Below are 27,061 nucleotides of genomic sequence, written 5' to 3'. Positions count from 1 at the left end.
GAGTGTATGTGGGTTTGTGCGATGCAATGGATTGCCATCCCTTTTAGGGTCTTATGTTAGGGCCTAGGTTCCATGGGACAGGCTCCAGTCCTGTGTGATCCTACACAAGACAAATGTTTAATGTGACAAAACCCTAAGTACCAAATAGAGTATACTTAATTATGCAACCCTTATCGGCTTGATTAGATTCAACAAGTAGAAATTTGGGAGGTTTTTATTGAACACCCCCCAATTAGCATTTGGATTCAACTGACTCCTAAAAAATGCTAGTACTTTACAGTCTCATAAATATAGGTTGCCTGTGTGGTAAGATCAGGGTACATCTTTAATTATTTTTGTATGCATCATTCATCTTTTGGTGTATACTGCCTGGCTAAAAAAAGTTGCCATTTCAGAAGGGTCGGATTATTGGGCAGCATCAAGCAAAGAAAACAACTTAGGAAATTTTAAATGGGTTAAAAACCCCTTCCACAAATTATCAAAACCTGGAAGGATAGTGCTAAACCGTCATCTTTGTAAAAATTGGCTTAACACTTAAACACTCTGTGAAGTTGCATGGTAAAAAAAAAAAATTAACTGTAAAAACTATAATCTTGTTAAATAGAGTAAAGTAACAGATCTCACAGGATTGGGACTAAACAACTATGTGGCCATATGGGAACCAATTGTTAGTGAGGCTAATCAGAAAAAGGATTCAGTTTGCTAGGACGCATAAAGATTAGACTTTTAATTAATAAGATGAGTTCCCTTTTAAGCCACTGTACAAGCCTCCATGGAGGTTATGATCTGGGTTTGCTTCAGTTGGTCAGCAACATTATGTGGCAATAAATTGAAGTACTCCTTGATGTAAGAATTGACCAGGTTATCACATCTATGGAGCTTTTCCTCCCTAATGGTACAGGTATATTTCAGGACTCAAATATAGAAAAAGTGCTTCAGGGAGCATGAGGAATCATGTTCACACATGAGCTGGACACCACATTGTGCGCTGCATTTAAAGATAAAGATGACTGAATCAATTCAGTCTGCGGCATGTTTTTTTTTTTTTTTTGCCAGGCAGTGTACATGTCCCTTACATTTAAACATCCATTTGTAGTCTTTAAAATCTAATTATTATTTGGGTTTTAATCATTTTTGATGGTGAATAACATACTTACAGTATGTCTTTACATGTACACAGTAAAGATGGAGGATTGCTGGAGCTCTGCCCTAAATATACATTGACCTTAAACATGATGTTACTCCTAGCATACCTATGTTTCTTTCTCTCTCTCTCTCTCTCTCTCTCTCTCTTCCTCCCATTCTGCCGAACTACATGACACTCCTGAGTTAACATTGTTCCCGACAGCTTTGGCTCTCTGGATAAGACTGGTTCGAGATCTCCTCGCATTGAGGCCTGCTTGGGATGCATGTGGTGACTGAGGACGAGTCCACTTGATAACCATGAGGCTGGTCTTGGACTTTATAGCAACTTAAACACATTGCATGTTATATTGAACTTTCAACCTCATAGTACACAGATATAACAGGGACTGATTTATGATCATACTATCTGATATTGCACAAATTAGGATGGATTCCCTGTTGAGTCTAGTTCCTCTCAAGGTTTCTCCCTATTGTCATCTCAGGGATTTTTTTCCTTGCTATCATCGTCCTCGGCTTGTTCATCCAAGACAAACTGATAGTGCCTTTTTTTCCCATACATGGTCTAATTTATTTCCTTTTTTTTATTCTGTAAAGCTGCTTTGTGACATTGACCATTGTTAAAAGCACAAAAAGCCACTCCTGCAGACAGTGAAGGTACAATTGGCTACCTTCATACTTCAGAGAATGTACCAGAACATCTTCTGTAAACTCATTACCAGCCGTGGTTACACAGATCATGTCCCTGTCACATCCTGTTCCTTCAATTCATGGAAACTAACAAGGAACTGCCTGTTGATTTAAACCTTTATCGGGTTCAGGATCTTCAACATCACAGGTATTTATCCTGGAGAGTGGACGTTGGAGTCTGCCCACAATTACAGGAATATATGACTGTGTATTAAAAGGGTTTTTATATTTTATAAAATATTTACGAGCTACATTAATAATTATTTTAATAGGAGGTCTTTGTGAAGATAGTCAAACGTGTTTCTGTGTGTGTAGGCGTTTAATCACAGTTTATGATTAAGGAAAAGTGTTTTCACACACGGTGACATTCCACATTAAATGTATTTTTTGTTTGTTTGTTTGGACAAACCCTAAAATATTTCTTAATGTGGCAGTAAATCGTGACCTTGATACGAATAAATCAGACTTTCTAATCCTTAACCTGCCAATATCCCTCATATTCACTGAGGTAAAGTTGTAATGACGCAAACACTGCCAGTAATTCAGATGACTTCCCGCTGAGCTGTTCCGGGAACTAAGACGCGCACCCTCCGCACTACGCCTTCAAACAGATCGCTTACGGCGGGAGGGACGGTTATCCAGAGCGGTCAACCGACCCAGAGCCAAAAACACAGGCGCATACAACGCTGCTAGGTTTAAATCCCGCCTCCTAAGACCTCTCTGACGTTTTGATTGGATAGTACTACTTTCTCGCGCGACAATTCCTCTAAGACCTGTCAATCATCGTGGAGTTAGCACAGCCCCTTGGAGACAGAGCGCTAGAGACTACATTACTGCTGCTGCTGTTTCAGTAAAGTTAAGGAAACTCAGGAGTTGTTTGGTTTTAGTGTCCGTTTTTAGTTTACTTACAGATATCGGGGTTGAAAACGGTTTGTTGAGAAGTCGTATCGTTTAAACAAGTTTTTTCCCTTCATATTTTTTTCAAGCCACATCCACCATAGAGGGTAAGTACTGTATCCGAAAACCCACCGCATTTCAGTCAGCTTGTCTTTTTTTTTTTAATTATTATTATTATTTTTTACCAGAGATTATTCACATTTTCACTATGAACTTTATAGAAACAAAAATGTTTACGTTTGCTCACCCGGGAAAATGTTAAATAGTGTTTAAAATGGATTTACGCTTGATTTAAGACGTCAAACTTGGACTAATGTCAGTGCAAATGTAATGTTTATCAATGTAGCCTAAGTGTTATTCATCAAATATCCAAAATACTTTAATATTAAATGCTATTATATGGGTTTAAAAACTCTTAACCGCTTCATATACACACATACATGTCTTAAAGCGTGCTTGTTTTGGGCTTTTTCTTTTTTATTAGCTTTAGTATGCAGTGCATAGTAAAAAGGGTCAAATATCGTATATGTAAATAATAGTATTAAAAATAAAAACATAGCGATGAATATAAAATTTAACACTGCTGTGAGGAAAGATGTCTTAACCGTTATAAACGTTAATTTAAAAATAAAGCACTTTTTGCACGCGTAAAACAGGCACGTGCCCTGCCTTAGCGCTGCATACGTTATGCACATCTTTATAAATATTTTATAACGCGTTACAGGCAAGCAGACGTGCGCGTTTTTAGTCTGCTCTCAGATTATTATTGCGGTCACAAGAAGGGGTAGTCCCTCATTAAATACCCTCCCATGACGTCACCTTCCAGTATTTGGACCGAGGGAATCCTCTCTGTCTCTCTCGCGCACGCGCGCGTTCTTGGTTGTCACCGGGTCCTCGTGCTGCACTTTCTGGTACCGTGACCTTTTGGTTTTGGTCACTCCAGGCCCTTTAGGGGACTTTTATTGTACTTTAGCGTTAACGAGCAGAGTACAGATAAAGGGGATTTTTTAAAATCAAAGTCATGCTGTACTCACGTGCTGCTGATTTTCCCCAACTGTGAAGGTGAAGGTATCTGTGTATATGTGTGTTTGTGTTTAAGTGCACGAGTAATCATGTAGAAAAAGCCCTTTCTTGCGCAATAATACAAAACCAAGGCAACTCATATAAATAACTTTCAGGTCATTCATCAGTTGCTAGATAAGCATTCTACACTACTCTGCCAAAAAAAAGTCACTGTTTTAGAAATTATTTAAGTGACATCAAGCAAAGAAAAAAATTAAAGAGTTTTGAAATGACTGGAACACATACAACACATTTTCAATACTTGGCAGGATAGTGCTGAATAGTCGACTGTGTGGAAGAAATATGATCGAAAAGACTTGAAGTTGCATCGTTAATAAAATAAATTAACAGTAAAAACTATTGCTATGTATAATATTGAAAACAAGAGCATTTCCATACACGTGATGTGATGTGATGTGATGTGATGCGAACTCTCAGGATTGGGACTAAACAGCTGTGTGTTCATAAGAAAACAACTAATTAGTGAGACTAATCAAGAAAAAAAAAGTTAAAAAAATTAGGGAGCGTAAAGTATTGGAACAAAGGAAAAAGGTCATATGGTGTTGTTCAGATTGACCCTGTTCAATAGCAAGGTTAGAAAGAAGGTTTATGGAGCAATGCTTTCATCATGCCACTGTACAAGCCTTTGGAGGCAGAGGTTATGATCTAGGGTTGTTCAGCTGGTCAGGTTGAGTCAACGTTATGTGCCAATTAAATAAGGTCGGCTGACAACTTGAATGTACTGAATGACCAGGTTATTACAGCTATGGAGTTTTCTTCCCTAATGGCACAGGCATATTCCAGGACTCAAATTGTGAATTATTATATAAGGTCACATTAAGGGCCAAATTTGATTGGCTTGTAAATGGAAAAAAAGGAAATGTTTTTGCAGTATTAGTATCAAGCTCAAGCTCCTGCTTGTAATTACGACCTGAAAATGTTTTTTTAGGTTGCATAATGTTTTCATCATACATCCAGATGTTTCTTAAAAACATCTGAGAAGTGGGCCTCAAAGGATGGATGGTGTTTTGTGTTTGACTATGGTGGCAACAAACATGAACTTGAAACTTCAGTCCAGAGGTTAGTTTACATAATAAATGGGAGTGTAAAGATGAGGAATGTTACAAAATTAAACACAAAGAGAAAAGATCATTATCAGTTGCTTCTTTCTCTCTCTCTCTCTCTCTCTCTCACACACACACACACACACACACACACACAGAAGTAATATTTAAAACCTTTATATCCGTAAAGCTATCTCTGCCTATATCTCCATTTCTTTATTCTAATTTTGGCCCTGCAACAATGACGATATACTCACATTTCTTGATTGTTTCTGTACCTTGTGCTTGATCCTTGCAGTATGAGGAAACACTTACTGGAATAGGCGACACCGGTATGCTATCTTTGCCAAAGCTGTAATTATAGTCGTGCCACTGAATGAGCCAATAAATAAATATGCTTTGAAATGTCACACACAAACAGGTAACAGATGAAATGGAAGAAACGAACAGAGACTTTTTATGCTGCATTTTTTTTCTCAGTACATTTCCTAACATTTCTGGGTGACTTTGTCCACATTTACATGGCACGAGGGGTTATGCATAAGGGGTTCGATGAGGATGACAGTCATTTGCTATGACCCATAGTCTCCTGCTCTTGATCCAAGTAAAGACTACTTACATATTATACACATCTTTCTATAGAGTGCATAGAGAACTACACTCACCGACCACTTCATTAGGTACACTTTGCTATTACTGGGTTGGACCTGCTTTTGTTTTTAAAAATGTAAGCAAACTTTTTCAAAAGTAGAGTAAACTCATTGTCATGTTCAAGAAACGAGTTTGAGATGATTTTAGCTATGTGCCATGGTGTGGTATTCTGTGCTCATAAAGGTAAGGACATGGTCAGCAAAAATACTCAGGCACCCTGTGGCATTTAAACATTAATTGAACTGGTAATAATAGACAGAAAGCATGGAAAGGCAAGTGGTCTCTGCCTATTTGCTTCAAGGTTGGACATGCTGTGTGCTCAGAGATGCTCTAGTGCATACATTATGTCAGTTGTAATGAGATGTTCTTTGAGTTACTATTGCCTTCTATCTGGCATCAACAAGGCATTTTTGCCCAGAGAACTGATCTCACTGAGTATTTTTCCAATTTAGACCATTCTCTGGAAACCCTAGAGATGGTTGTGTGTGAAATTCCCAGTAGATCATCAGTTTCAGAAATACTCAGACTAGTCCACCTGGCACAAACAACCATACAGCATTCAAAGTCACATAAATAAATGTTTTTTCCCGTTCTAATGCTCGGTTTTGAACTTCAGAAGGTTGTCTTGCTTGTGTCTACATGCCTTAATGCCTTAAGTTGCTAAAATTTGATTGTCAAATTAGATATTTGCCTTAACATGCTGCTAAACAGATATACCTAATAAAGTGGCCAGTGAGTGTAAGAGAACATTTAGGTCTCAAGTGGATAAGCACATTTGTCTTGTGCAGATAATAAGCTGGCTTGATGTATTAAATCAAACGCATATTTTATATTCGCTGCCAAATTATAAGTGAGTATGGAAGCCAAACTGTTAAACCAAATTTCAAGTGATTAATGTAAGAATTACAACTAGGTCTACTGTTTTGTTAATAAATTGACAATCTTAAACCACATGTTAGCCTTTTCTGCCACTATTATGTCTTTCTTTTTAATAAAACATTGTCTTAGAAACCTCATACTTAGACTGACACCCAGTCATCTGGTCTTGTATCAAGTTACACTGTTGTACATGTATGTGCAGAGCCATGGCTGGTTTAAAAATATAAATGCCTGGCCAGTGTTTTTTAAAAATTTTTTATTCATCTATTCTTTACCTTAGTCTGTGAGTCAAAAAGACCCTGATTGAATAAGAAGATGAAAGTCTCAGCAGTCATTTCACCGTGTTTTACACAAGTGCACGTGTTTGGAAAATCTAGAACGAAAAAAAGAACATCATGTACCTAGCACATCAGTTTGCTGATGCAAGGCAGAATCAGCAGATGTCACGTCTGTCACATACTTATAAACCCATCCCGTCAGCGACCAGTGATAATTCCCTCGTGTACACTGTGTGGTCAAAAGTTTTTGGACACATTACAGTTACACTGGCCCTTTTGGAAAGGCTTTACTCTGGATTTTTAGAGCATATTTATAAGGATTTTTATTCATTCAGGGACAAAAGCGTTACAAGAATCAGGTACTGATGTCTGATGGAGCCTGTTCATCTCAAAGGTGTTTAGTGGGGGTTGAGGTCAGGGGTCTTTGCAGGAGTTCTTTATTTAGGCATTTCCCACTCTGTATGGAGCAAATCAGAACAAGGATTTTTGTAAATGATTAAATATGTTGGTCATGGTCTTTTCCATGAGGTTTGTGATTTAAATGTCACATATAAAAAAAATATTAACCACAATGGTTACAACATTATCAAAATATTTTACTAGTGAAATAGCACTATTTGTCTGTCACTGAAGCTGCTGTGGCACACGACGGTGCCTTACTGAAGCGCTGTGATTGATGAATCAGCACAACCCTCTCGATATAAGAGGAACACCATGAAATATTTACTCCATTCTTCCTTCAAGTTCTTTTTTTTTTTCAGCTAACTGAAAATGTAGAACTGTTTTACTCCCTGTGGTCTGATCTTACATAACCTCAATCTTACCCTCAATCAAGGTGCCCCGCCTCTTTCATGAACCATGCCGTGCCTTCTGACTAATGAGACAATAAAAAAGCCCTGGATCTCATTTGTGAGTTATGTTACACCTCTTACGGTTACAAATTCACCCCCCAAAAAAAAAAAAACCTGTAACAAAATTTTGTGTTATGGTTTTTGTGGTCGGAATTTTTCAATATTCCTTTCTTATAATGTCTAACAAAAACCTTTTTTGCTTAATGGGAATTATATAAAAACAGCACTTATGCGGGAGGATAAGGTGTTTATCTGGGTGGTTAGGGTTGAGATGCAGTGATTCAATCAAGATTGAGCAATGGAAATAAGAATGAGATTAGAGTATGGAACTGTTATTGTATTTGCTTAGGAATATTTAGTTAGTTATTTTAGCATTTGGTGTAAACTGCTATTTACATGAACTAATTTGTAATTACCTTTAAATTACATTTATTACATAAATTTGGTTAGTCAGAATGTGTCCCAAGCGATAACCTGTCCTAGAGGCATTCCATTAATTATTAAAAATTGTGATTATTTAATTTACAGCATCTCCTTAATTGTGATTTCATTCTTTATAAAAACAATTGCTGTAATAATTTAACTTCATAAACCTCCAGATTGGTATTTACTCACAAGCTGTGTACCTGCTAGAGCAGTCCGATTAAATCTGTTATGCAGTTCAATCATCAGGGACTACCTGATACGATATTATTACAATACCTAGGTGCAGATTAAATTTGTATTGCGATTCTGTAATTATCAACATTTTTATTAACATACCCAATTAATATAACTTTTGGCCCAATTTTGTTCTAACTTTGTTCCTACTCAACTGAATGCTATGCTGCTTGCCAATTTATGAATAGTTTAGAGCACACCACCTGCAGGATTATAGAGGAATTGCAACATTTTACCAACCCAAACACAAACATTTATAGATAGAAAAAATAAAATCATACGAAACATGAATTGCCATGCTAAGAATCGCAATGCATAACTGAATAGACCCCCCCACCCCCATTTATACAGTTTGATCAAACTTTTGTTGTTTAATTTGATTTATTAAATTACTGGGTCTGATTTGATTCAGAATTAATTCAAATTAAAATTATTTAAGTAAACTTACAAACATTAGATGGTCTAAAATTGCTGAATTGTTTGAAAATACTGCAGCTTTAGTAGAAAATGCTTGCAAAAAAGATTTGTAAAATACTTTCAATTTCTAAGCTTAATGCTTTTACCGATGGTTGAAAAGTTTGAAACAGCAAGAGGTGTGAATCCTGGGCAGACATTTGATTCAGTTTGGTTAGATTTTTGGGAAATAACAGATTTATTTCAGTCTGTCACTAATGTTTGCTTGATTTGTCTCAAGCCATTATATTTCTTGTAGGTAGGTGTATATAGGTGTATATATATATATATATATATATATATATATATATATATATATATATATTAATTACTACCCATTTTTATTCAGGTGAGCGCCTGTTGCTGGTTATGCAAACAGGTTATATGATGGATAGAGGTGGAAAAACTGGTTCACCTTCAGTCCATTTTAGTGAGAATGACGAATTCGAGTTATTAATTACTCCATTGCACAACTATGTGGTTTCAACTGCACATAGATTCCTTTGTACACAGACAATGAAAACATTTCTTAAGGACTTATTTAAATTCAACTGCATAAGACCCCTGGCCTTTCTGAGTTTTTAAAGCTGTAATCTTGTGCATGATGTAGAAATAAAAAGTTGTTCTGTTCTGCTGCTGCATTTGTACAGATGAGCAAATCATACACTGCAGTGGAGGTTCCCTGCATTTCCTCCTAACCTTGTATTTTTCATAGTAATTAAGATGGAATGCTGGAGAACATAGAGGAAGTGCGTAACTTCTCAGACTTTTAGGCAAACTGACAGTCCTAGCTGACATCAGCTGTTACTCTCATTTTTCTTGTGGTACTTCATTTTTGCCTTTTGCTGAAACGAAATCCATCGCATGCACTCTGATGTGCAGGGTTTCTGTTTTGTTTCTGTCAGTTCCTCATTTAATGATTTAACTCAAAAGGGTATAGCGGGTAAACTGTACTTAAACTTGAAAAACAGAATTTTGCCTATTTTTTTTAGCTGGCAGATACGATGTATTGCTTAAAGTTTAGTGCCACCTTTATGGTTTTCACAAATAATAATATCTAATAAACATTTCACTTAGTTCACATCAATATATGAGTCACCCAGCAATTATTATTTTTCAGTAACATGGTTTTATTCCACTTCTGCATTCCATAGCAAAGAATGAGATAATTAAAAAAGAAATCTATTTAAAAACGAAATCTACAGGGACATTAAATGTCATAGAACATTTATAAAACAAAATAGTTCCTGTTATTACTGTTGGTATAGCGGCTATAAACCATTATTTCTCACCAGCTTCAAATTTTTTCTCCACTGTTAAAGTAGAAGACTTTGCAACTGCGAGTGGTGTTCACAGTGATTGTTTTTCATATGCATCTTGCTCATTTCAAGGATAAACTTGTGAAAAAACTATTGTTTTTCTTTATGTTCGTCCTCTGCGCCTCATTCCCACAAGACCTGAAGCAAAGCTGGCAGTAACACAACATGATCAGCTCTCTTATCTTTCTTTCTATTAAAGTCTTTGTTGACATAAAACCACAATGATGCAGCAAGACTTGCTGCTGTTTTTTTTTTTTTACTTTTTAGCCCATGGAAAAACAAAGCCAGTTCTTAGGAGATTTGCTATAGAATCAGCACTAGTACCAGACCTGAATTAGGTTTATTTTGGTGCAACAGGGGTTAGTGTGGTTTTAGGTTGACAAAATGTAACAGTGTTTGTATTTGTGATATCACAGTCTCCAGCCAGTGAAATAACTATATACAAAGGATTTGTTTTTGTTTACTTCCTCAGTTACCATCATGCAACCAAAAAGAAATTGAAACCTGAAAATCACTCCAAGTTTTAGGACAAAGTAATTGTAAATAATAATCATTCATGGAATAAAACTCAGTAAGAGAAACAGAAAGATTTTAGTCAAATGACTGAGTGAATACTCCTGGATTACTTTCGTCTACGAGAAATTGTTCATGTACCTTACGTTATTTACAGATGCTGGAAAGACTAATGTCATTGTAAAACAATGTACAAATCTAAATTATTAGCATTCGACGTTAACTAGACCGTCTGAATTGCCAGAAGAATGAAGATAAAGCATTACTGTACCTATCAAATGAGTTAAGTGGATATGTGACCAATTAAAATAGTAAACATTTACTGTGGGAGCCATTGTTTTAAGAAAAAAAAAACTTTGTTCAAATTATTCAAATCTAAATCATTGGCCTCACAGGAACTCCTTTAATGGCCCAAAAATGCAGAAATAGCTTGGAGCGAGGTCAGGATTGTTCAGGGAATATAACTCCCGCCAAATTTCCTGTAATGTGCAAGTGGCGTAGGTGAACGATTGTGTGTACAGTTCCCACAGACAGGAGCGTCTCTTCAGTAGGTTGGCGTCAAGCTGCAGTGGGCTCCGACTCGCTTTAGCCAGAATCGTCATTGACAGATTTACAGCCTTCTTTAAAACACTTGCACCGTTCAAATGTTTTACTGCCGCTCAGTCTCATCAACGAACTGTGCTATGTATGTCAATTGCCTTCAGTTTAATCACAAGTCCTGGTTTGACCTAAACGCCAGAGGTTCCTTCTGTAAAACACTGCACAAACACATATACTCAGAGCATTATTACAAGCCTAGGATTTTCCACTTAATTGAATATTGTTCAGCAATCCGACCAATCAAATCTGTAACACGATGATGCAAATATGTACAGAATGTGTAGAAGGACGCAGAGTTAGAGTAATTAACAGGCTTTTGTTGCTATAGTAGACTTTCAGTGGCTTCATGGGCTCTACAGAAAGGAAAAAGTGTGTTTGTGTGTGTGGGAGAAAAAGAGGGGGGATAAAGATGTAATTGCATCAACAGAGTGGGAGGTGAGAGACAAAGTAAGGAGATGAAAGACGTGCGTCTGTGACAAATAAAATTGAGCCAGAGGTCAGAAAAGTTTGCGGTCAGTGCAGCAAAGATGTGGAGTATGGTAGCGAATAGAATGATTGTGGTTATGTGTCTGTGTTTTGTTTTAATGCAGTGTTTTTTTTTTTAATGCAGTGTCTTGAGTTCATTGGTCTAGATGAGGCATTTAATAAAATACTTATGAGTTATTAATTATTATTTTTATTAGAATGAAAGTAGCGAGGGACAGTTCACTCATCTGTTCAATCATCTGTTCTCTACACCTTTGTGTTTTGGTCGCTTTCCAATTACAAGAGTAGCATCTGAATCTAATGAGCTCCTCCCAGTCCAAAGTGGCACATTCAGTACATTTGTTTCAGGAGCATTTAATCTGTCCATTTATCCAATCTATCGCGTTGGTCTAATCTGCTAACCAGCTCTTTTACATTCCAGCCAATTGATTTTTATCTCCATCTCGAATGCGTAACAGACTTGTGCTAGGAAGGACCAAGCTGGTTGGCACTGAATCAGGAACATGTTTATTAGATCTAATGTAGGGCTGCAACAACTAATCGATAAAATCGATAATTATCGATAATGAAATTTGTGTAAAAGAATGCGCAACCACAAGATACACAAATACACACAGATACACAGCCGCTCGCGCAATGGAGGTTACAGAAGCGTCTGCAGGAAAAAGCGCGCGCCCCGAGTCCTCCAAGGTTTGATAGCAATTTACATTAAACGCCTCTAAGAAGACGGTAACCTGCACACTATGCAAGGCCGAGAATTTATGGCATGTCATGCACGAACACTTAAAAAGAAAACGTGTTGGTGTTACGGATGGTGAAACGTCAGCAGGGTCAGTAAAAACTGTATCTCTTCATCGTGTAAAAGTTGTATAGTTTAAGTGCTTTTGTTTAAACTATTTGCTAACTTCGAGACAGTCGCGCTAGATCTGTTCACGTGCTACTCGCTAGCATCACATTGCACAATCACCTCATGAGCAATTAGTTAAATGGCGCTACTTTAGATTAGCTTAAATTGCACAGTGCGAATAACAGTAGAATATTACATTTAGTGATTGTTGTGGTTTTCAGCGAATGCAAATAACAGTACATTTGTGACTATTAGCTTTTTGCATTTCTACAGTTTTTTTATACAAAATGACATTATTTTAGCTGTTTATATCTTAACAACTGAATATATCAGTGTATTTTTTAAACTATCTATATATATATATATATATATACTGTATATATTATATACTACATTTCATTTAAGGTTTAAAATGTCAAAATTAAAGATTATTAAACTCTATATGTGGCTTTTGCATTTTCAAAAGTTTATTTTTATACATAAATAATACCCTAATTTATGTTTTTTTTTAATAGTTATAAGCAAAATATCAAATTAAAGAAGCGGTTAGGGTTTATCCGATTAATCGATTAATCGAAAACATAATCGTCCAACTAATCGATTATCAAAATAATCGTTAGTTGCAGCCCTAATCTAATGTCCCACCTCCATCTGGTTTTGCTTATACATAACCGACTTCCAAACACATGGCTTCCTGACTTCCTGAATTCAAGGCCGATTTCCAGGAAGGAAAAGAAAGAAGGAAATAAAAGAAAGCCCTGTTTATTACGAAAGGACGAGCGCCTCAGCACCCAGACGATTGACCGGGCTTAAAAAGGGCTTAAAGCCACAAAAAGCTTACTGTGCTAGCGTGTACTGATTTGTGAGAGGGTTTGTGTGTGTGTGGGGGTGTGGATGAGCAAACCTGCGAGTGTTGAACAGGATGTGTTTGTGTCGATGGGTGGCAGGATGAGGCAGCCTCTCTGAGTCTTGGTTTCGAGGTTTTCCTCTGAGAGCGGATGCTCTCGCTGCTGTCTGATCGGTTGCTGTAGATTGGAGGTCTGACAGCACTCGGGCGCTTGTGGATGTAGGGCTCCTTTCTCAGTAGGCCGTCATTGTTTCCTCTCAGCGCCGCTGGTGAGGGTTCAGAAAGATGCCACAAGCGCTAGAGCGCAAAAGTGAGCTGACTAATCGGTTTCTCTTAACGAGCATTAGAACCGCACTGTAAGCTGACACTGAGCTTGTTGTTGACTAAATGAGTTTGCTCTTTTTTTATGTATATAAAGATTTTACACAATCATCATGAGAGTTGAAATATAATTAGATTTTCCTGTTTTACATCACGGTGCAATTTCAGATCTCTTATGCTTATTGATCACTTTGGATATGTGTACAGTTACATACTCGTGCATAAATATTTTTAGTTTTTGATTTGTTTTGTTACTTTTATTGGACACAAAAAATCAGTTTAATTAAATACAATATTCTAAGATTGTTGCTGTAGCTGTAATGATGAATTATCAGCACGAGTATTTTCTGCTTTTCATTCAAGCAGATATTCAGTTTTAGATTTTTCAGCCAATTCAAAGTTCGGTTTAATTTAGTACACTGTATTTAAATTAGACACAGTTCAGTTCACATTAGCTTGATTTAGTTTCGTTCTTTTGAGTTCATTTGATGTAATTGAGCTTTATAAAAAGTAAGATCAATGGTGTTAAAGCCTTATTCAGTTTAATTACATTTAATTATATTCAGTTCAATGTGTTTATTAATTCTGTTTCAGATTAATTGATTTGGATCATTTTAGTTCAATTCAGTTTGGTTAGAATTCAGTTAAGATTAGTTAGTTCAGTTTTGGTTTAATAAATTTAAGTTAAATTTTTCATTCAGATTAATTGATTGATTATTTATTTATTTATTTATTTTTGGTTTATGTTTAGCCAAAATAAAATGTTTTTATTCAGCATGAATAAAAATGAGCACTGCACTTCAGGGTAGATCCAGTGTGGATCCCAAAAATCATTTAATACAAATACAGTACAAGCTTTATATAGAATTATAATGCAGGAATTTTTAGTTTTTAAAACATTGTGGTGACGCTAATCTGGTAACGTTGGGACAATGTTGGTATTAGGTTCTTTTCAAAAGTTTTTAAACAAGACAACAGCAATTGTTGGTGCAGTAAAATTTCTCAAAGAAAATGAAAGAGGTGTAACATTTCAACACTTAAAGATATGTGACATAAGACGTGAGCTGTAGTGTCCGTCCCGATCTCTGATCAGAATTCTAAACTTAAGAGAGAATAGAAACTTAAGGGAGCATGGATGTTGTTGGATGTTGTGGGAATGGAAGCCAACTTTCAACAGTGTCCCAATGTCATCTCAATGTCTTTACACTTTTTTACAGAAATCATACAGCCTGTGAGTTTAAGTACACAATTAAAAGCAATGCAGCTTTCTAATTGCAAAAAGCTGTGTTTTTTTTTTTTTTTTTTACAGTTAATATACACACAGTCCAGAATTTATAGTGTTTCTCAATAATTTTGTACGGTTTTGGTTCTCTTTTTTTTAATTAATTTTTGGGGCGCTTTATATTGGTAAACATTTCCTTATCATTTATGTCATGCCTAAATAAACGTTTGAATATTAAACAGTAAATACATTATAGTTACATCACAACATATGTGAAAAATAACCTCAATGTAATATTTCTTTATAAAATCTTGCAGCCCTGATTTAATCCAGTTAACACGGTTCACTTTATTTCATAATTTTTCAATGAAATTACAATCAGTTCACTTCATTAATAAGATAGTGTACTTCAATCTTACACCTCTTTTCTCCCCTCTCTCTTTCTTTCTCTCTCTCTCTCTCTCTCTCTCTCTCTCTCTCTGCTTTAGGTCACCATGGCCCAGTGGAACCAGTTGCAGCAGTTGGAGACGCGCTACCTGGAGCAGCTGTACCATCTGTACAGTGACAGTTTCCCTATGGAGCTTCGTCAGTTCCTTGCTCCCTGGATCGAGAGTCAAGACTGGTGCGTAGCTGATGAGTTATACCGTCCTTCAATTGATTACGATTAATTTTAATATAAATATACGTTTATTTGATTGTTAAAAGAGTGAACCAGTCCCTGTACCTGATCAGTTTCAGAGGAATGTTTTTTGTTTGTGAAGCGACTATGAGTCATTATGTCCTATGAGTCATTCAAGCATTTAAAAAAAAATCTAATTTAAGGTATGAACCAGTGAGAAACAGGTGCAGATGATGACAAATGATCAGGCTGGTGATTAGTATACTGGTGATGCTAAATTCTTAGTGGTCAGAACAGACAAGAGGGGAAATGAAGTTGCTGTAGAAGTTGTTACATTATCAACCAATTTTTAAATTGTATCTTTAGGCACTTTGCGGCATGACACAGTAAAACATCTGTCCCCATTTTTTTAATTTACAAAAAAGGAATGTGGGTTGGTTTGAAACTTTTGCTGTACTGTTGCTACAAGCCAGTGTGTCATGTAGTAGGTTATACTTCCCTTTAAATGTCAATTAACAGCTGAATGCGTGTCACCGGTGTGCTAATGTGGTAGAGCATACTATAAGCAGCACATGGTTAGAGGAAGAAGCAGTGTTTATTAAACAGTGGTCAGAAGTAAAAAAAAAAAAAAACACAACAACACACACACACACACATACCTGGTGAGTTTTTTCCCCCTCTGATGTACAGGGTATGTATGTTTCTGTTATTGCTAACAGATTTAGTATGAACATAAATAACTGAGCACATGATGCACAATAGTGCAGTGATCCCCAGGAAAAGAGGTTACAGTTCACACTGACGTGTAGCGTGAATTTCTGTTAACCTTCACACATCTGTGTGGTGGATGATGTGTTCGTGACTTGGGTGTAAGGCTGTTTTTAGTGACTAACTGACGTTTTAGAGGTATTTGGGAAATGATAATGCTTTCTGTTAAAGGAGGCCACAGAAATCACAATCAGAAACCTTGCTTATGCTGTAAATATGAGGAAAAAATTATTAAATAATGCGTTTTAGCTCTGACCAAAACTGCGTAGATAAATAACGTTTGTCACAAAAACACAATTTAATCGCACATGCTGTATCATTATATTAATATGACTGTTATGATGCTTTCTGAAAAGGAGTCTGGTAATGGATCCTGCATTCCCTTAAATTTTGACATGTTTGTGGGCAGAGATGTCCATCCTTGGTGGGTGGTCACAGTGCTCCTTGCTTTGACACACCAATATACAGTTAATGAGGAAGCAAAAATGGAGATGTCCTGTCTTTTACTCTAGCTGTCGTTTTCTTCCACAGGGCGTATGCAGCCAATAAGGAGTCTCACGCCACGCTGGTGTTTCATAACCTGCTGGGAGAGATCGACCAGCAGTACAGCCGCTTCCTGCAGGAGAACAACGTCCTTTACCAGCACAACCTGAGGCGCATCAAACAGCACCTGCAGAGCAAGTACCTGGAGAAGCCCATGGAGATCGCACGCATCGTCGCACGATGTCTGTGGGAGGAGCAGAGACTGCTGCAGACCGCCACCACGGCTCAGCAAGTATGTACACACACCCTAGATTTGACACACGCTTTAGTATTAATACTCTTAAGGATTTAGGAGTAAAGGTGAGTGATGAGGCTTAAGGCATATTCAGGGAAGAAAAAAAGCTGATCGGGGGAAAAAAGATGAACGTTTGACGTGTTATGGGAATATGGACATGATGCGATTTAGACACCATATTATAGTAGAGTAATCAGGGACATTTTGTTAGCTGCACCTCATGGAAATATTACTGCATGCACTGTGTGAGGAAAGCTGTTGTATGTGTCCTAACCTCCAGTCGGAATTTTAAACCCTGTTAGAAACTTAAGAGAGCATATATGGGGTCCAACGTTGTGCAAATGGATGTTATTCAGCGTACACCCTACAAATAAAAGTTCTAGTTTCATTGTTTTGAGGTCGTAGTTTGAGTTTACTTTTAACTTGTATCTCCATGTCATTTTATCAAGTTATTTCAACATTCAAAATTAACATAATTGCAGCTGGATTATGATGGTAATGAAATTAGAGTTCCTGCCTGGTTTGAGAGCACAATTAAGAGGCTAAATCTGTGAAAAATGTTGTAACCAGTTTAGTAAGCTGTTTTTTTCTTATCTGGTGTAGGACCTGAATTGGAAAATGTTTCTGATCTGACAATTAAGGCAGTAACAAGCGTTTCAACCTGATTTCAGCTTCCTGACCGGAATTGAGAAATGCTCAAAACCTTTTAAAGATCTTTCATGATGTTAAGGGAGATGTAAAATTATTTTCGGTTCATTATGAAACCATGGCAGGATGAATTAGACCTTTACCACCACCAACGTCTAGGTGAAACACTGCGCCTTGAATTAGAGTGAAACAGCAGTAGCAGTAGTTTTGCTTTCTTTTCTCCACAGGATGGTCAGGCCGCCCAGCACAGCGGGACAGTGGTGACAGAGAAGCAGCAGCTTCTCGAGCACAGACTGCAGGACATCAGGAAGAAAGTGCAGGTGTGTCAACGTTAAACGTCACCGATTAGACTGGTTCATGCAAACAAAAAGAATGAATTAGCTTGAACAAGAATGAGTAATGTGCAAGGCATCTTAGTAAATTGCTCCAGATGTTAATAAGGCCACTTATTCGGCTAAATAATTCACCACATGCCGCATTTGCATGCTTCTTGGAATCGAATGATTGTGGGGTGTACTTTAGTTCTTAAATCAGGTTCTAAGACCTGCAGCTTAACTTTGTATTTACTTTGTAATTACCACCCTTCAGGTAAAGGGCAAAAATAATTGTATGAACTGATGACAAACATTACAGTGCAGAATGTTCACTCTGACACCTGCATTCCTAACAAAAATCATTCTCATAAGAGCTTTATTGTCTTTTCTATTTAAAATGAATGTAAAAAAGGGTAACCAAATTGTCATTTTTACTCTGCACTGCAAACTTGGACAGATGTAGAACATATAAGGAGTTAAAATGCCATTAATTAATGAATCAAGTGCCTTTTTAAAATAAGCATAACAACAACGCAACATGCAAAGTGGTTCTTCAGGATCAAACTGGATCTCTTAATGTCGGTGGATAAGATTTTAGGATCTCACTGGATTGTATTTCAGGATATGGAGCAAAAAATGAAAATGCTCGAGAATCTACAGGATGACTTTGATTTCAACTATAAGACTCTAAAGAGTGCAGGAGGTAAGAATCATTCACGTTTTTACGTCTGTAGCGTAAATCGGACTCTCTAACGCTGCTGATCTGGTTGAGCACTGTCAATGTCGCTTTGGTTTTAGAGCTGTCCCAGGACCTGAATGGGAATAGCCAGGCTGCAGCTACCAGACAGAAGATGGCCCAGCTGGAGCAGATGCTTAGTGCCTTGGATCAGCTCAGGAGGGTGAGTCAGAGACAGATATACACACACATTTAATGTTGTGCATTTGTGTTGTGTTTAATAGGTAGCTCCTGTTTTTTTCTTTCTTTTTTTAATGCATCTACATTGAGTTGATAATAAACAGAATGTTGTGTTTTTGTTTGTTTTTTTTCCTTCTGGCAGCAAATCGTGACTGATATGGCAGGGCTGCTGCAGGCCATGGACTTTGTGCAGAAGAATCTGACTGATGAGGAGCTCGCTGATTGGAAGAGAAGACAGCAGATCGCCTGCATCGGAGGACCTCCTAACATTTGCCTGGACCGGCTAGAGACATGGTACACATACTGCACATTTTCATTAAAATCCCTTTATATGATGTAAATTGCATACAGTGAGAGACAGTTCACCAGCTCTACACATTAACGGCGTTTGGCTGATGCGCTTATCAAGAGCGACTTGCATTTTATCTCATTTTACATCTGAGCAATCGAGTGGTTAAGGGCCCAGCAGTTGCAACAACAAGGTGGCGCAGGGGTTTGACCCTGCAACCTTCCGATCAGTAGTCCAACACCTTAACCACTGAGCTACCACGCCCTACACAATTCATTTCTATCCACACAAGCAACGGAAGTTCTGTCATCATTCTGCTTCATATTTGGCTTCCTCCTACTTGCTCACAATCATTAAATAAAATTTTCTTAAATGTTACAAGATCATCGTGGAAGGTCGCTTGCTTCAGCTCGCCTTTATGCAAAAGTCAGTCTCTCTCTTTTGCCATATCAGGTTACACAATCATTGTTTAGCCAAAACGTTTTGGTAAAAGTTTGTTTTGATTAGTTACATTAACTAAAAGAACATCACAGGATTCAAATGATAATCTGTTACGGGAACTTGATTACACAGTAGTATTTAAACAGTGAAGTTTGTTCTGGCGGCCTTGCAATACACACACACACACACAACACACACAAACGTACACGTCAGGCCTGTTTTGATGTTAAAAAAATCTGTAAATAGGTAAATCCTTAACATTATGCTAACTCATGTGAGAGATCAAGGAAAAATTAGGAGTAAAATATAATGAGGGTGTGCTGCTGGAGAAAAATAATCAACAGTCAAGTGAAAGAAATGTTAAAGACTTGCATTTCCAGTTACATTAGATGATGTGGAAGATCCTTAAAACATTTTAAAAATAATAACAGAGGGAAAAAAATGATATTGGTACCAAGAAACTGAGAAACATAAGTTTCTGTGTCCTGAATATGGTTTGTTAGAGGTTTGTCTTTAACTTGTTACAAAGCATTGACACTGAAGACTCCTTACATGAATATTAAATAAGATTAACGATCAGCTGTAACATTGTATCCACATGCTAGTGAAGAGCAGAGTCTAGTCCATCCTGTTCGATCCCACAGAAAAGTTTGTGTATCAATTTGCTAAAAAAATAAATGCTGGCTAAGATAGAAAAGGTTACACTAGCTTGCCATGTTCAAGATTGTTAATCCAGCTTCCAAGTTCCCTACATCTCGAACTACTACTGCATGCATGGGATTCACCAGACAGTCAAGTCTGATGCCTAGAGACCCCACTTTCTGGTGCCATACACCACAGCACACCTTCAGAGGTCTTGTGGAGTCAATGGCTTAAGGGGTCAGAGCTGTTTGCATGGCACCAGAATGATCGTGTGTATATACTGTAGATACAGTAATAAATTCTATCTATCTATCTATCTATCTATCTATCTATCTATTAGAACTAAACTGATGTTTTTGTGTTTGGATTCAAGCTTTATATCGAGATAAACTTGCACAGGCCTGTCGATGTCTCTTGTGGTTGTAGTGTTTTCACCCTATTCACATTTCGTCTCCTTCAACATCACTCTCTTCCAGGATCACATCACTGGCCGAGTCTCAGCTACAAATCAGGCAGCAAATAAAGAAACTGGAGGAGCTTCAGCAGAAAGTTTCCTATAAAGGAGACCCCATAGTTCAGCACCGCCCTGCCCTGGAGGAGAAGATCGTAGACCTCTTCCGCAATCTTATGAAGAGGTGCCCCACACACACACACACACACACACACACACATATTTAAAATCAGGAAGTCAGTCAGGGATAATTCATCACACGTCATACAACATGGAGTTAAATCTGTCAGCTTTAGAGAGCCCCCTTGTGTTGTGTTTGTGTAATTGCAGTGCGTTTGTGGTTGAGAGACAGCCCTGTATGCCAATGCACCCAGACAGACCTCTGGTCATAAAGACAGGAGTTCAGTTCACCAACAAAGTTCGGTAAGATTTCTTTTAACTCCCAAACAGCCACATATATACACACACACACAAATGAACAGACTACAGATTAGAATTATTTTTTTCTGTACCTCTTTTTAAGATTACTGGTGAAATTTCCAGAACTGAATTACCAGCTGAAAATCAAAGTTTGCATTGACAAGTGAGTATATGCTTCCTGTCAAACTGAGACTGAATAAAATTTAATTTAACTATTACCTAATAATATATTAATTGCTGTTAATTCTGTTATATTTCAGGGAGTCCGGAGACGTCGCAGCCATCCGAGGGTGAGTCAGTTGTGTTAAGCTTTTGTTTTATTTGATACTGAAATAATTTCAGCTGGAGGTTTGACAGTGTTTAGCACTAAATAGAATAAATATATAAATCAAGCACATAGCCATAAGCTTTCTAGTCTTAGGTAACTGTTAAAATTTAGCATCTGACATGACATACAGTTTTCTATATTTTTTTTTCCTACCTTGACAGTATTTCATACTGATAGCAAAAATGTAAAGTTATATCAGTCTGTATTACTTTCTCAATATTTATATAATCTATACTTTTTAATGGTGGTAGCACTGCAAAAAAATATAATACTGTTTTTTCAGGGGTAGAATTTTCTAACACGTTGACTTTATCATCACATGAATAGAACTCCTGTTGTTCTTACACTAGTATCACCGTCTGACTGCACAAGAATTCTTTTTTTAATACTAAGTCAGAACCCAAAAGTCAATGGTGCAGGTTTTTTTTTTAATAGGTTTTCTAAAATGTTGACTTTGTTGTGAGAATATAATCCTTATAGTTTTAACACCAGTTGGACTTTCTGACAGTTTGCTTTAACAAATCAAATCAAATGTACAATACACACAAAAAAAAACTTTGCATGTGAAACCACAAGTTGATGGCAAATTTATTTATAGAACAACCCGATTGATATCGATATGAATTTATAGAACATGATCGATATCCATATGAATTTATAGAACAACATGATCGATATTGATATGGTGGCTAACAAATCATTTGCAGCTAGACTAGGTAAAGTGCCAAGACAATAGATTCTGTAGAGATTATGTCACTTATTTATGTTTGTGCTAAGTCCTAAACGCTTCTGTTTTTCTTTTTTTTCTTCATCCAGATCACGCAAGTTCAACATCCTGGGCACAAACACCAAGGTGATGAACATGGAAGAGTCCAACAATGGCAGCCTTTCAGCTGAGTTCAAACACTTGGTGAGCACCTCAGACGCGCCATAGGGATTTCATAAGCATGCATACTGAAGACTGTTTGGATGATAGACTTGGGTTTGTTCACTGTAATTATCTTATGTTGTGTGAAATGTTGTTCTCACTGTTCATCCTTGTTCCTTAGACTCTGCGAGAACAGAGGTGTGGCAACGGCGGCCGGACCAACAGTGACGTAAGTAAACTGCTCTAAGTAGACTCTGTATTAGTGAGATCATAAGTTACCAGTTTGTATAAGGGATTAACCTGAGAGAATGTCTCCTCTGGACTGCAGGCCTCTCTGATCGTCACTGAGGAACTTCATCTCATCACCTTCGAGACAGAGGTGTACCACCAGGGCCTTAAAATCGACCTTGAGGTAACACACGTACAAACTAGAAATTTTTATCAAGTCCATTGTTATCAAGTCCATTTCATGCCTCCTGGTAACTGGTGCAGTTCGCTGAATGCTGGTGAGCTTGTGCTAATGGTTGTAGCTATGGTGCCGCTTCACTTATTTAAGCTCTGTAACAGAAGTGATGTGTGATGAATGTGATGAACCAGATCAAGAACATGAACATATGACACAAACGCTCTGAAAGCTTGTTACTGTCAGACATACGGATTCTGTGTTACTTGGCAGCAGAAGTTTTACCCCGCACTCTTGACTGTACTCTGAGCGTTCCCACTGGACTCACTCTACATCGCCACTAATTTCCATTTCATGACTCCTGGTGACTGGTGCCATTTGCTCAGTGCTGATGAGCTTGTGCTAATGTCTGTCGCTATGGTGCCCACTGTTAGCTCTTCACCTATTAAAACTCTGTAAAAGGACCGGATTTGTTCTGTCAAATGAAACGTGTTTGATGTGATGATGTAAACCAAGCACATTAACGTAGGACACAAATCTCTGAAAGCTTGTTACTATTAGACATATAAGCTTTATGTACCTTGCCTCGCAGGGCTCGTGCTAGTCAGGTGTCCTGTTTTAATACTCACATATTGTACACAACTTTTAATCAAGGTAGCTGGTTAGTATACAAAATGAGAAACCTTAGTTTTATCTCATTATGTTTTTTTCTACAGACACACTCTCTTCCAGTTGTAGTCATTTCTAACATCTGCCAGATGCCCAATGCATGGGCGTCCATTTTGTGGTACAACATGCTGACCAACCATCCCAAGGTGACTGAAAAACAGTATTGCCTTCTCATTATTTAGCTTTCCTTGAACAAATGATTTAATCTGTTTGTTTTTTTGTCTAAAATTCGTTCTCTTTTCCTTTTAGAATGTAAATTTCTTCACAAAGCCTCCTGTGGGTACGTGGGATCAAGTGGCTGAAGTTCTAAGCTGGCAGTTTTCCTCTACAACCAAGAGAGGCCTGACTATTGAGCAGCTCACCACACTGGCTGAGAAACTGCTTGGTACGTGTGTGTATGTGTGTGTGTTTGTGTTTCAGAATCAAACATGTTAAAATTTACCAACCTACAAGCAAATAAAAGACTTGTTTAATGAAAAATATTAGTTTAAATTAATATCAATGTCTCATGTACTTTTTTTTCACTTTTTATTAAATTACTTAAAGTTCCAGTAAAATTTTAAATAAGTTTGACAGCCCTAGTCTGGCACATAAAAAGCTGTTTGTGTCAGCAAAAAAGCATGATTAATTTTATCCTAACTAGTGCACACACTGATCTTTCCTTCTTCCCTTAGGTCCTTGTGTGAACTACTCCGGTTGCCAGATCACTTGGGCCAAGTTTTGCAAGGTATGCTTCTGTTGCACAGATCTTTTTAAGTCATAACCCATTGCAAACTAAACCAAGCCAAGTTTAACTTTGATTTGTGTGTTTATATGTGTTTGCAGGAAAACATGGCAGGAAAAGGTTTCTCATTCTGGGTTTGGTTGGATAACATCATTGACCTGGTGAAGAAGTACATTCTGGCTCTGTGGAATGAAGGGTGAGTGCTCAGACGGCACACTCGCACTGCACTCTCACCGTTCCCACTGGACTTCGCTCTGCATCGTCATTGTACTCTCACTGTACTCAGTAAACATAAATACTTCCTCTGCGGCAACCTCACATTCCTCTCAACAATAAGCAAAGGCACACTTAGTTCCTACTTTGCTCCAGTGTTTGTGCACTAAAGAAGTCCAATCAAATCGATTATTCAGTTTAAGTTAGTTTTCAATTGATGGGTCAGTTTTTGATTCACTTTCGATTTTCACTTTATAATATTATTTTCACTTTAAATAAACATTGATTGATTTAAAGTTAATTTCGTGGAAATTTACCAAATCTATTGTATAAAATACAAGCTGCTTGTACTTAACAAATACTCTCGTTTTACTCGTTTTCTTCTTCTTCTCCTACTACAATACACATCTTCATCTTCTATACCACTTATCCTGATACAGGGCTTATACGGGGGGGAGGGTGGTGCGGTCTGGACCCTATCCCAAGAGACTTTGGGCATGAGACAGAATACAGCCTGGACAGGGTGCCATTCCAATCCAATCCTCCAAGCACAGGGAGAACATGTGCCTCCACAAGTTACACTGCATTTCAATAGTTAAATAGTTTTAATACTTTAAAAAGCTTTAAAAAAAAAATACAGTACAGTTGCTTCAGACAAATCAAGCAATACATTGAACGGTGGTGCTATTGAATCAAATCTAAATCATTAAAAATGAATCGAATCAACCAGTCTGCCTACAGTATGATTCACAGCTTTAGTGAGCACTTGTGTGTATATATTTTGTGTGTGTGTGTAACAGGTATATCATGGGCTTCATCAGTAAGGAAAGAGAGAGGGCCATCTTAAGCCCAAAGCCTCCTGGGACATTTCTGCTGAGATTCAGTGAGAGCAGTAAGGAAGGTGGGATCACATTCACCTGGGTAGAGAAGGACATCAGTGGTGAGTCTGTGTGTTGAGCCCAGGTTTAAACCCATGCCTCTGATTTGTCTTCTCAGTAGTCGTCTATTTTTCCCAACACCCGATTTCAGAACTCTTTAACTGTTCGCTTTTGTTTTTTTTTCACCTTCTAGGTAAGACCCAGATCCAGTCAGTGGAGCCGTACACCAAGCAGCAGCTGAACAGCATGTCCTTCGCCGAAATCATTATGGGATACAAGATCATGGACGCCACAAACATCCTGGTGTCTCCACTCGTCTACCTTTTCCCCGACATTCCCAAAGAGGAGGCTTTCGGGAAGTATTGCAGGCCAGAAGCCCAGCCTGATGCAGACATCCAGGACGTATCTGGATGTGGCGGTATAGGTGTCTTTTTATTACATACATCTACACACACACACACACACACACACACACACACACACACATACAGACACTACACTGTCGATGCTGGTGTTTTTTTTTCTTTACAGTAGAAGGTGTTCAAAAAGACACCTGCGCAGCTAAATATATTGTTGAATGCGAAAGTTTGCACACCCTTTATATATAATGAGATAATCAGTTGGGTTATTATTATTTTGGATTTATTTATCATTACATATAACTGTTTTATATGTCCTCTGACCAATTATTAATTGGCCATTTCTTTCTCTGATGAATAATGTAACTCAATCATTCTTAATATATATATATATATATATATATATATATATATATATATATATATATATATATATATTTTTTTTTTTTTAATCTTAGCTTTGCTGCTTTTCGAGTGTTTTTTTGGCGCACTTCCATAGTACAATAGTACAATTGAACTTTTTTCCTTGACTTGTCGCTTCACGTTCCTAGGAAAAGGTCTGAAGAAGAAAAAAAATTTTACAGAAATTTTTCTAAAAATTTACAGAACAACTAAAATGGTCCTGACCATACGGGCTGTTTCTTTCTCAGGAGAAAATAAATGGAAAAGTGAAATTACTTATTGAGAAAGACTTGATTTTATATGCACACAATATCCAATTTAAATAGTAACTGTAAACAGTATTAAAAAATAAAGCTCAGCTGTGTATTTCATGGATACTCTGTGTTGTACATGTCTCTGAATATACACAATAAAAATATTTGATCAAAAAAAATAAATAAATAAAGCTCAGGAATTGTGACACAATAAACTTTTTTTATTTAATGTTAATTAAAAAGGTTTTATTGTTACAAAACCCTTGTTGTAGTAAATGCCAGGAAAATCAGCATGTACACAGGATTGCTTTCTATTGTTTTACGCAAAAAGTGTAAAAAAAAAAAAGAAGAAAGCCTTCTTAGTTCATCCGTGTCTGCCTAAGTAAGGGTTTCTAAAAATAACATTTATGTTTTCTTTTTTCTTTTCAGTCACTCAGCCATACCTGAAGACTAAGTTCATCTGCGTCACCCCGTAAGTGTCCGTTACTCTTCCCTCTCCTTCTGTGTGTGTGTGTGTGATTGTGTGTGTGTGTGTGTGTGGTAGAGAGTGAGTGTGTCAGAAATCTGTGTGTCTGAAATGTGCCTGTTTGCTCTGTCCTGAGAAACAAAACAGAAAGGGCAGGTTTTCTCTATAAATTTCTCAGACAAAAACACAAAGCTTTCCTCTCGCCTCCTCTTCTGAGCAGAGGGGAACTCGGGACAAATGATGTTATAATCTGTTACATGACAGTGGGTGGAAGTGTATGATAGGATGTGACAAAACAAACCAGAACCAAACATGACCAAACTGTAAGCACCTGCCAAGGCATGTTGTTGTATTCATACTCTGATAAAGAAATGGCAATTAGAAGCAATTTCAGGTACACACAGCACAGGAGTGACGGGTAGTCTGAT

General features: G+C 37.4%; 1 protein-coding gene across 4 annotated transcripts in view; it reads left to right on the top strand.

Annotated features, from left to right (window-relative positions):
* Positions 1-2,625: 2,625 nt before the first annotated feature.
* stat3 (signal transducer and activator of transcription 3 (acute-phase response factor)) overlaps positions 2,626-27,061 on the top strand; it is a 31,063-nt gene continuing 6,627 nt past the window's right edge. For 2 of the 4 annotated variants that reach the window (XM_053514495.1, XM_053514493.1), the window contains exons 1-21: positions 2,626-2,837; positions 15,272-15,405; positions 16,702-16,945; positions 17,824-17,916; positions 18,532-18,613; positions 18,709-18,809; positions 18,969-19,120; positions 20,675-20,833; positions 20,980-21,072; positions 21,173-21,232; positions 21,330-21,359; positions 22,214-22,307; positions 22,447-22,494; positions 22,594-22,677; positions 23,385-23,483; positions 23,587-23,722; positions 24,012-24,064; positions 24,163-24,257; positions 25,075-25,214; positions 25,346-25,570; positions 26,597-26,639. In XM_053514495.1, the coding sequence (XP_053370470.1) occupies positions 15,278-15,405; positions 16,702-16,945; positions 17,824-17,916; positions 18,532-18,613; positions 18,709-18,809; positions 18,969-19,120; positions 20,675-20,833; positions 20,980-21,072; positions 21,173-21,232; positions 21,330-21,359; positions 22,214-22,307; positions 22,447-22,494; positions 22,594-22,677; positions 23,385-23,483; positions 23,587-23,722; positions 24,012-24,064; positions 24,163-24,257; positions 25,075-25,214; positions 25,346-25,570; positions 26,597-26,639 (2,159 nt within the window). In that variant the 5' untranslated portion in view covers positions 2,626-2,837; positions 15,272-15,277. Of the gene's footprint in view, positions 2,838-15,271; positions 15,406-16,701; positions 16,946-17,823; positions 17,917-18,531; positions 18,614-18,708; positions 18,810-18,968; positions 19,121-20,674; positions 20,834-20,979; positions 21,073-21,172; positions 21,233-21,329; positions 21,360-22,213; positions 22,308-22,446; positions 22,495-22,593; positions 22,678-23,384; positions 23,484-23,586; positions 23,723-24,011; positions 24,065-24,162; positions 24,258-25,074; positions 25,215-25,345; positions 25,577-26,596; positions 26,640-27,061 lie in introns of all 4 variants that reach the window. The other 2 variants (XM_053514494.1, XM_053514492.1) reach the window with 1 other exon arrangement.

This window comes from Clarias gariepinus, chromosome 16, assembly GCF_024256425.1.
Source record: "Clarias gariepinus isolate MV-2021 ecotype Netherlands chromosome 16, CGAR_prim_01v2, whole genome shotgun sequence".
In the NCBI taxonomy this organism is placed as follows: domain Eukaryota; kingdom Metazoa; phylum Chordata; class Actinopteri; order Siluriformes; family Clariidae; genus Clarias; species Clarias gariepinus.
Note: the sequence above shows the minus strand (reverse complement) of the source record. Positions and strands in the feature narration are given on the sequence as shown.